Source organism: Dysidea avara, chromosome 7 (genome assembly GCF_963678975.1).
Source record: "Dysidea avara chromosome 7, odDysAvar1.4, whole genome shotgun sequence".
In the NCBI taxonomy this organism is placed as follows: domain Eukaryota; kingdom Metazoa; phylum Porifera; class Demospongiae; order Dictyoceratida; family Dysideidae; genus Dysidea; species Dysidea avara.
Window position 1 is genome coordinate 582,307 of NC_089278.1, and position 13,146 is coordinate 595,452.

The 13,146-nt window shown below is 43.3% G+C and overlaps 1 protein-coding gene across 2 annotated transcripts in view; it reads right to left on the reverse strand.

Moving 5' to 3' along the window:
* Nucleotides 1-13,146, reverse strand: part of LOC136261570 (uncharacterized) — a 36,473-nt gene that overhangs the window by 10,870 nt on the left and 12,457 nt on the right. For both annotated transcript variants that reach the window (XM_066055595.1, XM_066055594.1), the window contains exons 12-14: nt 2,719-2,832; nt 2,460-2,485; nt 2,309-2,411 (exon numbers count right to left, since the gene is read on the reverse strand). In XM_066055595.1, coding sequence (XP_065911667.1) covers nt 2,309-2,411; nt 2,460-2,485; nt 2,719-2,832 — 243 coding nt within the window. The remainder of the gene's footprint in view (nt 1-2,308; nt 2,412-2,459; nt 2,486-2,718; nt 2,833-13,146) is intronic.

The window sequence follows — 13,146 nt, forward strand, 5'->3', positions numbered from 1 at the left end:
TCTTGACCGCTGACCTGTTTCCGTTTATTTTCGTGCACTACCGTAAACAGGGAAAGTTACGCGTGGGAAAAGGTTCGCGAATTTCACTCTACTGTATATACCAGCGTAAAAGTTTCGCGATACTGATTGTACACACTAATTTATTACTGTACAAATAGACTACAAGAGTTTAGCCAACTGATACCGGCGTAAAAGTTTCGCGATAGCTACTGCAATCGTGAAATTCGTGAAACTTTTCCCACGCGTAACTTTCCCCGTCTATGGTACTTACTCACGAAGCTTTGACCGTGCTGGGAAAACAGCTTGACCGTTGTTCTTCGTGAAAAATCGGTCTTGTTCATTCACTTTTAGTTTTGACCATGGTCGCAGATCGTAGTACAATGTATATTGGAGTGATGCCCCCTTGAAATAGCCATTTGAATCTGCTCAATTGGTAGTGGGTACATCACGTGCTGTTTTGATCGGCATTAAATAGAATTGTCATACGTTTCTATCACCTCCACGGAAACATTCACCCATTATACGATCATCTCTTCATACAACATGGATTCTACTCCAGGTGAGTGCGAAGCCTTAGGCCTTGTAGTTTTCTCAAACATTATTTATTATTTATTTATTTCATTATTAATGACGTAATTTTAACCTCGTTTCGTATTAACCTCGTTTCGTATTATTCTTACTACTTGGTTGTATAATTAGCACTTTACAGTGACCAACACTGAAGGTCTGACAGCAACATATGCTGCAGCCTTAGAATTACCTAACCTAATTTCAGGGACTTAGACCTAATGAGTTGACTTACTGACTGATAAGGTGTAACAGAAAAGGGGCCAAAGTAAGGAAAAAATTCTCTCCAACCCCAGGATTCGAACTGCAGGTCACCCAATGTCTAGTTGGGGCCACACTCAGTCTTCCTCCAGGAGAGATGGATTTTCTTCCTTAAACCTAAAGTATTTATTATTAGCACTTTACAGTGACCAGCACTGAAGGTCTGACAGCAACATGTGCTGCAGCCTTAGATTTATAGACTATTGTGACACTGAAATATACTGATAAAGAAGTAACATTTACAGCTTGATGATGAAGAAACTGATCCTGCTGTTTCCTATAATCCATTTCCCATATATTCATCGTACACCATGTACATCACCTTAAACAAATAATCTGCCAAGTCCATCTCTTTGTGCTCCTTCAACAGTTTCTGCAATTCTGCACATGTCATCATGTTGTTCAGTTCTACACTTTACCAGTTTAAATTTGTCATTAGACCATTTCACTTGAGTATGCTGGTAGGTGACATGTACGACAGTCTTACACAAGACAATGGATTTTGTTTCTACCAGGACTTTCTTCTGCATTGACAGACACTAACCATTTACATGCTGAGCACTTCACTTATTTGATTCCTTTCTCAGCTGCTATAGCATTTGGTGCCAGTAATAGCCAACACACGCATGCACGCACGCACGCACGCAGGCACGCACGCACGCACGCACGCACGCACACACACACACACACCACTTTCAGAGTCAACCCAGCGAAATGGACTTTCACTCTGCCTCAGTAGCAAACTTCTACAAAGACAACGTACTTTTTCTTGACTGTGCCATTCCACTCTTTCATCAGACACAACTAATGGTTCTTCACTCTCACCATCAACAGCTAGTGTGAAGGCCAAACTCAAAAAAAATCTTTCTCTTCACTACTCACAGTGTTGATAAAATGGATTTCGCTCTTCTTGCATTTCACCTTGCATTATTTCTCTTCTGATCTCCTCTTCATAAAACTGCCTCGCATATCATTGGACTACAAGATCAGGCAACACCACTTCTTCAATAGTATATTGCAATTCAAAGTGTCTTTCAAAGGAGGGTCCATGTATTGAGTCTTTGCAGTTATCAAATTGAAACAAGTTGGTACAGTTTTTTTGTTTCCATATATGGCACATTGTTCAATCCTAGTCCTTGACTTGTCTTAAGTTGTCAACGTGGTACAGTTTTCTTTTCAGTTTTAGACAAGCTTTGCTTTCTACAGACCATGAAGGGGTATGCATGATAATTGTTTGCTGATGCAGTTGACACCATGTGAGTTACAAATGATGTAAAGAATAAAGTAAACTATAGTAAACTATAGTAAACTATGTTATACAAGCCATAGCACTTAACAGGCTCGCACATTTATAGCAGTGTTAGATACTCTCTGAACTATGGTGTGGTTATAATATGAAGTGTGATGTGGTAGTATAATATGAAGTGTGATGTGGTAGTGTCTTACTAAGTTACCATATCATTAGCTTACCACTACTCACTTTAGTCTCACCGGCAATGGGGGCTACACTGCATACCTTCTTGGACCGCAGTGTGTTAATGACGGAACTCTTACCAACATTGGGGTAGCCTATGAACCCAACACTGCATATGGTGTAACTAATGATAGCACACTAGAGTTAGTGTACATACCTTATTTGGCGTTTCTCCTTGTGTAGCTAAAACAGAAAGAACATCACATGATGCTGAAGTACAATGAATCTCCTCAGTTATTCAAACACCATTTCCCCTAGTAATTGACAAACATAATCAGGTTTGTCAGCCCATTCATTATACAGACCTATTGTTCTAATAGAACATATTTTAAAAGAATGCAGATTGATAATGATATACTCTAATTGAACAATTATTTGAGGTGTTGGAATAGCTGAGGAATCACTATATATTATACCTTAGCAAATTGTCGTAGAAGTTGTATCAGTGCTCCTTTACCAAATGAGTGCAAGGTACTGGCATGGAATGCTAACGTGGGATACTCTGCTGACAGGATACTAACCCACTGGGTCTGTGTAGTTAATGAGAATGAATTAAAATCACACACGCACGCACACGCACACGCACACATATTGCTTTTTGTAACAACAAAAGCTAGCCACACATATTTCTATGGCTTCTATAGGCATGGTGCTTTAGTTGAGGGCAGAACACTATTGCTTCCCAAACTTGTTTGTTGTATAATATAATTTGGCTCAATCATACCAGCACATATTTCTATGTACACACGATAGTCAATAGTATAATAATTGTCACTATCATCATTGCCAAATTTATTTATTAACATAAAAAATGATTATACAATGTGTAAGCTTAGATAATTTATGCTATTCTAGACAATATCTCGATATCAGTAAGTGCTATCCTCAGGGACCTGATAACTATTGATACCTTCAGCTTATCTTAGTTTAATGTGATACAGAACATAGGCATTTTTGTTGATGAAGTCATTTTCTTCACAGTCTCAAATGTTGAGTGAGTGCCAGGATCGTAGTCCTGTATGATTACATTTTGGCTTGTATGCAACAACACTGGTAGCAGTTCTAAATCGTTCTCACCAATTTCTGACACATTCTTTATTGAGTTATGTATTTTCTGTCGTTTGATTGAGCTTGTGAATTACACAGAAAATAAGCTCCCACTGGTATGATGTAATGGAGGGAGCATGTGGGTTAGCATATATATGGGTGGTTAGTATTCCAATAATTCAATCTAGCTGAGTGTTCTGCTACTGTTCTTGCTTTAAAGTGTTCTCTGTGTTATTTTCAAGATGTTGACCAAGCCTGATGGTCCCGCTACAGCGATACAAGTTTGACGACTTGCTCATCGAGCTCCGCCAATCACGGGCCGATCTGCAGTTCAAGATTGACCAGCTCCAACAAGATGTCACTTCAGGACAGGATGATGCAGCACAACTGGTCGTCGAAAAGTGATCGCGGGGTCGTCTTTAGGAAGAAAGGTCATGAAGCCCAGTTTCAATTTAACAGCGATGTGGAAGATCTTTTCGGCTGTGCCTTGACTGAAGCTATGAAGCTTTCAGTTAATGAAGCCACCAGCAAGACAATTGAGTCACTCCAACAAGAGCTAAGAGCAGGTAGGAGAGCCATCGCCAATAGGCAGAAGCTGATAATGACCATAGATCGATCAGAGTTCGGCTGGGCGGTGGTGGAGGCCTATGAGAGCAATGACCTGGCTAGCGACAGCAAAGATGAGAAGCAGCTGATCAAGGTGGAGAGAGATGCTGTGAGAAAGCTTTAAAAGCACTGCAGACCTGCCAACCCTACCTGGAAGGGAAGAGGGCAAGGCCCAGCAGATGCCCCAGTCACCACAACAGATGGACTATACCCCACCTATGAATACCAGACGCGGAGCGGGAAATTCACCGCCCACAAGCTCCCCAAGTGGTCCAGTCAATCAGCCACCGGTCGGTCGCCATGGGGATGCCAGATTGGACCATGCTTCAGATGTGCTGGGTGGGGCCACTTGCCAGAGAAACTGCCCCAAGATGCCCAAGACATATCCTTTTGATTATGATGCACAGTATGTGATGTGTCTGACATAGTGAATTCAGTGGTTAAACAGCCCCAGGGCATTGGTTCACAAGTGGACCATGCCAGTGAGTCTGGGGAACTGGAGTTTGAGGGGGAAGTCTGTTCAGGGAGCTTACTGTGTGGGATGTGAGCAAAGCACCATCCCAATATTTAGTGGGCAGGTCATGCATGAGAGATGTTTGGGGTGTCATGAACTGACTTTATAGTATATTCATTATTGTATTTCCTTATTGTATTTTAGGCTTTAGGTTATGCGCATGCGTATACTGTAATGTGTCTCTGTATGCCATGTCTTTCGTACGCGATGAGTAGTGTGTGACACGTTGTCCTCTATCCGTTCAATCGTCGGCCCTCCTGCTTGCCGCTGTTGTGAATCTGCTGTAACGTGCATCAGCCACGATATTGGTGCTGTGACCAGGATTGGTTTGCTGTTTTGTAACCCGCCCCGCAGACGTCGTGGTACCATGGCAGTGAATAACGGTACCCGTCAAGGCAAGCCAATTCACTGGTAAACATTTCTTTTCTGGTGTTTTATTACAGTAAACCAGGATGGAGGGAATGGACAAGTTAAAGGGATCCCGCAAAGCGTACCGCGCACACTTAACGCGCATCTATGGCAAGATAGAGGAACTAGACCTGACGCAACCCGCTACTGAAGACACTATTAGTTTAGTTATGTCATACATTGACCAGTTGAACCACAAGGCTGAATCATTGCAGCAACTCGATGTGAAAATACAGTCCATGATTGAAGGAGCTGATGATTCAGAACGAGAAACCTTTGAGACCATAGAAATCCAAGACACCTTAATAGAGAAGTTGACACGTTTGAAGCGATATTTAGAGAAGAACAATACCACAGCTGTCTCACCAGTCCCTCCCCCTGACTCTGAATCAAGAGAGTCCATAGTTCAATCTGCACCCGCCAGTCGATTACCCAAGCTTGACTTGCCAAAGTTTTCTGGAGACCCGCTTGTATGGCAAACATTTTGGGACTCCTTCCAATCAGCTGTCCACTCAAACCCCAAACTCACAGGCATCGAGAAGTTCAACTACTTGCGATCATTACTAGAGGGTGAAGCATCCAGAACTGTAAGCGGATTTACCTTGACCAGTGCCAATTATGAACAGTCCATCTCTCTACTGGAAGCCAGATTCGGAAAGAAACAGAAAATCATAAATGCACACATGAAAGCGTTATTGAATTTACCCGACACTTCCAATACTGCATCTAGTCTAAGGCACTTGTATGACACTGTCGAAAGCCACATAAGAGGTTTGGAATCATTGGGGAAGAGCAAGGACACCTATGGAGATTTGTTAGTCTCTCTGATTTTAGGGAAACTGCCACCAGTTGTAATCAGGAATCTCACTCGGAATCACACCTCAGATCAGTGGGATATTGATGAACTTCGTACTGGAATTGAACGAGAGATTACTATTCTAGAATCTGGTCAGGAAAGTCGTGATGATCATAGTCAATCCAGTGTCACTGGATCCTTTTTCACGGGTGTACGAAAAGGACACTCAACAGGCGAGAAGAGATCAGTGAGTGCAAAACCAATATGTGTGTATTGTAAGGGACAACATAGTGCTGTGTACTGTAATGTGGTAACTGATGTAAAGGTGCGATTGGATATAGTGAAGAAGGAACGGCTGTGCTTTAATTGTTTGGGAAACCACAAGGCTGTTAATTGCAACTCAAAAAATAGGTGCAGGGGATGTCATAAGAAGCACTACAGTAGCTTGTGTGGAATGGAAAGCACACCTAGTGCAACCCAAACAAACCCTACCACACAGAACAATCCACAGCCCCCACAATCCTCTCAGACATTGCCAAGTACGTTGAATCCAACATCACAGAGTTTTGTTCCAACTCAGCCAATTGCTGGCCTTACTACAGCTACACAGCCCCTGATTGGCAACCGAGATTCTAGTCCAGCCTGTCTTTTGAAAACCGCTGTAGCGTTTGTTAGAGCTGACAACCACAGGGTATCCGCAAATATATTGTTTGATGAAGGGGCTCAACGGTCCTTTGTAACACAGACTTTAGCTGATAAGTTGGGCTTGCGCCCCCACCATAGAGAAAACTTGAGTATATCATGCTTTGGTGGTGAAACTACCTCTAAGTACCAGGTTGACACAATCAGGTTCATGCTCGAAACCAATGTTGGTGACATCGCAATTTCAGCTTTAGTTGTACCCCAGATAGCAGCACCTGTTCAAAACTTTGTTAACTCAACTTTACACAGCCTTCCTTATTTACAGGACTTGAAGTTGGCCCATCCTATTGGCTTTACACAAAAATTTCAGATTTCATTGTTAATTGGTGTCGACCATTATTGGGAGATCATGGGCAATCACATTGTCAGGGGTACGGGTCCAACTGCCATGGAATCCAAGCTTGGATATCTACTTTCAGGGCCACTTCCTAGGCAATCAGAACCCCATGTCACTCATACTTACACAACTCTAGCAGTTAATCTCGAGTTTTGTGATTGTACTGATTCATCTCCTGACACTAGCTCAGACACTCCCACACCTGTGGAACATTCTACTGACGTATCACCTGAACCATTCATGGCAATGTATCAGAGGGACCATATATCACGTGACAAGGATGGATACTATGTAGTTCGTTTCCCATGGAGACCAAACCATCCTTTCCTCCCTTCTAATCGGGCAATCTGTGAACGGCAAACACGTGCACTTGCTAGAAAGCTTGGATACCATGCAACTACGCTTCAGCTTTACGGTAACATCATCACTGAACAAGAACAACGTCAATTCATTGAGCGTGCACCTACTGAGAGTGACCAACCCACCACTGGAGTTCATTACATACCGCACCATCCGGTGTACAAGAATTCCTCTACAACTCCGGTGAGAATTGTATACAACTGCAGTTGTCGTCAATCGCCAAAGTATGCTAGTCTCAATGATTGCCTATTGGTTGGTGACACACCCTTAATTGATGTATGTGCGATACTGTTACGCTTTCGTTTACACCGGTATGCCTTGTCAACCGACATTGAAAAGGCTTTTCTCCACGTTAAACTTGACGAACAGGACAGAGACTACACAAGATTTTTGTGGTTATCAAACCTTAATGATCCAGAGAGCCAGTTCACTACATACAGATTTAAGGTAGTCTTGTTTGGGTCCACAAGCTCCCCGTTCATGTTAAGTGCAACTCTACACCGTCATCTTGATCTGTACGAGTCTCCAGTTTCATCTGACATTAAACGCAACCTATATGTTGACAATGTAATCTCGGGATGCCAAACAGAGGAAGAGATTTTAAGCTACTACACTGATGCCAGATCCATCATGGCCACTGCACATTTCAACTTGCGTTCATGGGCATCCAATAGCCCCAAGTTACAAGCAACAGCACAAGCTGATGGAGTACTTGACACTGACACAACAGATAGTGTTCTTGGTCTGAAGTGGAACACCTGCACAGACACTCTAGCACTCTCACAACGTCGACTTACAAATGACAACACTGTCATGACCAAACGCAACATATTACAAGCAGCATTAAAGCAATATGACCCACTTGGGTGGCTCTCCCCAATAGTCGTACGAGCTAAATTACTGATACAAGAACTATGGCGTAAGCAAGTGAACTGGGACGAACCCCTTGATGATGACTTCAACAACAGATGGTTTCAAGTTGCAGCAGATTTCGAACAATCAGCAAGTGTGGTAATGGCACGCAGGTATTCTGTCATGTCTTCAAACAAGTCTGTTTACCTACATGTGTTCGCTGACGCGAGTACAAAGACGTATGGAGCTGTAGCGTACCTGCAAAGTGCAGGACAAGTTGACTTTGTTATGGCGAAATCACGAGTCTCACCACTGAAGACCACAACACTACCTCGACTTGAATTGAGGGCAGCTGTCACAGCTGCGCAGCTTGCAGAATTCATTCACTCTACACTACAACCCCAGTTAGACTCCATCAAGATCAAGCTTTGGAGTGACAGCCAAATCACACTGCATTGGATCTTTAGCAATAAACAGCTCAAGCCATTTGTAGCCAATCAAGTCAGAGAAATTTGCCTCTTATTTCCTATTTCTGTATGGGGTTATTGTCATACGGATGATAATGCTGCAGATCTTCTAACCCGAGGAATCTCTTCAACCCAGTTACAGTCATCAACATTATGGTCCCATGGTCCACCTTGGTTACCATCACAATCTAACTGGCCTACATGGTCTCCAGCCACTGTCCTCCATGTCCAAACCAATGATGAAGAAGTCGAACCAACTCTCCCAGCTACAGATGCACCTGCTACTCTCAAGCCTGGACTTGGCCAGATCATTGACATCACCAGATATAGCAAGCTGACAAAACTTCTTAGAATTACAGCCTACGTACTGCGTTTCATAACAAACATTAAGCGAACATTACCAAAGTTGTCTGGACATCTAACTCCAACTGAACTCAGCTATGCACAGGTATTGTGGATCAAGTCTGTCCAACAACATTCCTTTTGTAATGAAATTGCCAATCTCCAGTCCAAAGCATCTCGCTTGCCACTAATACGTCAACTACGCCTTCACCTAAACAACGAAGGCATTATCTGCTGTGGGGGAAGGATACATAACGCCCCAGTATCTCAACAAGTGAAGTTCCCTTATCTGTTGCCACAGAAGCACTGGCTCACTGAACTCATCATTCAAGATATTCATCAAAGGCATTTCCACAGTGGCACAAATAGCACTGTGACATACCTTAGACAACTGTATTGGCTACCAGCAGCCAGGCGACATGTGAGAAGTATCTTGAGACACTGCGTTACTTGTAACAAATTGTCTGGAAGTCATTACAAGGCTCCAAGCCCACCTCCACTTCCTAAGCACAGGTTGCAGATGATGAACCCATTCACAGTCACCGGAATAGATTTTACGGGAGCACTGTATGTTCGAACATCCGGAGGAGAATCTAAGGTGTACATATGCTTGTTCACTTGTGCAAGTAGTAGAGCAGTGCACCTAGAGGTAGTTACTGACCTCTCTGAAGAGACATTTTTACAAGCCTTCAGACGATTTGCAAGCTGAAAGTCCCTGCCAAAACTTGTTGTGTCTGACAATGCTTCTACCTTCATGTCGGCCGCTGAGGATTTAAGAGCATTGTTTGAATCCAGGACCATACAGGAAGGCTTAGGAAGACAGGGAGTAGAATGGAAGTTCATCCCTTGTTGTGCACCCTGGTATGGTGGATACTGGGAACGCCTCATTGGACTAACAAAGAATGCTCTCAAGAAAGCTCTTGGTCGTGCTTACGTTACTCTACCAAGCTTGCAAACAATCGTTGTAGAAATTGAAGCTCACCTCAACAATCGACCTCTGACATATGTTAGTTCGGATTTAGATGAACCAGAGCCCTTAACGCCCTCCCATCTCCTCTATGGAAGGATTATTGACACTGTGCCACACTCTCTCGCTGCCGAAGATGAAGTGATTGATGAGAACTACCAGGAAGTTGGCTCTAAGTTACACAACACTCTCAGCAAGAAAGCAAAGGCCCAGGCACTAATAATCCAACATTTCTGGATTCGATGGAAAAGGGAATACCTGACATCTCTCAGAGAAACTCACACCGTCAATAATGGTACAAACAAGGAAAGAATCAAGGTTGGCGATATAGTCATTGTACATGATGATGTTCCTAGATTGAAATGGCAATTGGCAGTGGTGAAGGAACTACAGCGAGGGCATGATAATGCAGTAAGATCAGCTGTTATTCGCACTGTAAATGGAATTACGAATAGACCTATCATCAAACTTTATCCATTGGAAGTAAATGTAGAAACAGAAACGCCAGACTCTCAAGATATATTGGATGACAGTACTCCAGATACACCGGTACCTCATGATACTGAACCCCAATTGCCCTCACAACCTCAACAGTCAGCAGCAGTTAAGGCTAGAGCACAAGTCTCAGATTGGGCCCAGATCTTGTGTGGCCCGGAGGATGTCATGAACTGACTTTATAGTATATTCATTATTGTATTTCCTTATTGTATTTTAGGCTTTAGGTTATGCGCATGCGTATACTGTAATGTGTCTCTATATGCCATGTCTTTCGTACGCGATGAGTAGTGTGTGACACGTTGTCCTCTATCCGTTCAATCGTCGGCCCTCCTGCTTGCCGCTGTTGTGAATCTGCTGTAACGTGCATCAGCCACGATATGGGGTACCTTAGAGGCCCTGCACTCAGTGTTGGATTGGGTCCAAAATGGACATAAATTGCCATTAATGTACATCTCTCCTGTTTACATGCAGCCTAACCACGAGTCGGCTACTTGAGAATTCCAGTTTGTGACAGACACTATAGGAGAGTGGTGGCAGCCCAACCTCACACTTGTAGCCCATTGTCTGTTACTGTGAATAGCTCTGGAAAGAGGTGATTAGTGTTAAACCTCTGCTATTTAAACAGATTTTTGTGGAAGCAATCCTGTAAATACGAGGAATTGCGGACCGTTATAATGTTTAGATCTGAGGACTACATGTTCACCTGATCTGAAGTTGGGATACCACCACTTGGACATATTCCATGAACAATGGCAGTACTTTGGCTTTGCTTGCCCCATCATAAAATATCATACATTCACAGTCCTTCCTTTTGGCTTAAGTACTGCTTGTTATGCCTTTACAAAGTTAATGCATCCTTTGATTTTGGCGAGGCAGGGGGCTTAGAGCAGTAGTCTACCTCGATGATGGCATTATGGCTGTAGAAGGTTTAGAATAGGCTTTGGTTGCAAGTTGTAATGTACAAGCAGATTTGGTTAATGCAAGGTTCATCATTAACATTGGGAAGTCTCAGCTGGAACCTGTCAGAAGTCTCACATTACAACTTGCAGCCTAAGCCTGTTCTAAACCTTCTACAGCCATAATTAATGCCAGACGCAATTGCAGGTACCTAATACCAAGTTGCAGGCCCTTAAACAGCAACTTAACCCTCCCGGCACCTAGTGTTATTGGCAAAATTATTTCCATGCCTATTGCTTTAGGACCTATAGCTCGTTTTATGACTCGCAGCCTCTATTCAGCCCTCAACAATAGGAAGTCCTAGTTTCCGTTTCAACAGAAGCTGAGTCTGAGTTAGTTTTGGCTGGAAAATATAAAATGTAATGGCCAAAACATTTGGCACAGCCCCTCAGCTGTGAGAGTAGTGTACTCCGATGCCAGTGCAACACTTTACTATCACTCATGGCCCACATATCACTCATGGTCCACATATCACCCATGGTCCACATATCACCCATGGCCCACATATCACCCATGGTCCACATATCACCCATGGCCCACATATCACCCATGGCCCACATATCACCCATGGCCCACATATCATCCAAGGTCCACATGTCACCCATGGCCCACATGTCACCCATGGCCCACATGTCACCCATGGCCCACATATCACCCATGGTCCACATGTCACCCATGGCCCACATATCACTCATGGCCCACATATCACTCATGGCCCACATATCACCCATGGCCCACATGTCACCCATGGTCCACATATCACTCATGGCCCACATATCACCCATGGCCCACATATCACCCATGGCCCACATATCACCCATGGCCCACATATCCCTCATGGGCAATGGACTCATCAAGAGGCTGTGTCTACCTGGCATGAGCTCAAGGCAGTGGGTAAAGTGATAGAATCATTTGCTCCTAAGTTGCAAAATGAGCGTTAAGGGTGCTGGCTATTTGAAGCCATACAACATGCAATTTTTGTATTGTTGCTTATATTCACATAATGTATAAAATGAATCCATATGCTACCTACGTTGGAAGTGCTTCTCTTTCTCTTCAACACAAACCAAACAGAATTCTTCTAGCCTATACCATTTTATAACTATGCGTAGTTCTTTATGAAGCGCTTAAATCGAAACTAGTCCTCCATTTTTCACAGTAGCGCACTGGAAACCACGTTGAACAAACTTCAGCTTATAACTCACAACTCTATGTTTAGTATTAGTACACAGTGTACATAGAACTTAAGTTAGTACTAAAAGTGTGCTACACCATTCAAAACCTCATGTTCTCGCAAGGGGGTGTCACTCCAATAAGCACTGTACTACGATCTGCGACCGCGGTCAAAGCTGGTCAAGATCGATTTTCGATTTTGACCGTTGACTTTCATCGAATTTTTGTCTTGACCATGGACCTGGTTCCGTTTATTTTCGCTGTATTTTCGTGCACTACTTACTCGCGAAGCTTTGGCCGTGCTGGGAAAACAGTTTGATCGTTGTTCTTCGTGAAAAATTGGCCTTGTTCATTGACCTTTAGCTTTGACCGCGGTCGCAGATCGTAGTACAGTGTATATTTGAGTGACACCCCCTTGTCTCGGTGCCGTAACTCATGAAGCCATAACGCTACGGACAAAATCTAAACATAGACCTCTGGAGAATTTATCAGCGAATCTCCCTACAAAATTTGAAGCCTTCACGGCTATCACTCAAAAACTAGTTTTATTTTTAGTAAACATGTGCAAAGATTGCGTGCGCCCAACATTATTGATACAATAACCACACAAATTCCTATTGACCGCAATCACCAACTTTTCAAAATAACATGTCATAAACGTTGTTCTAAACACAAAAAGCTCTGTTTTCTCTTCTTCACACACAGGAACAGCTTCTTGCTCCGCCTGGAGTCTCCAAGTCGCTCTTGGATAGGTTACGCTAGGCACGCCATCATCAGCAGCTTGTAACGCCTTGTGATTCCAGCTGGTAACATTGTTC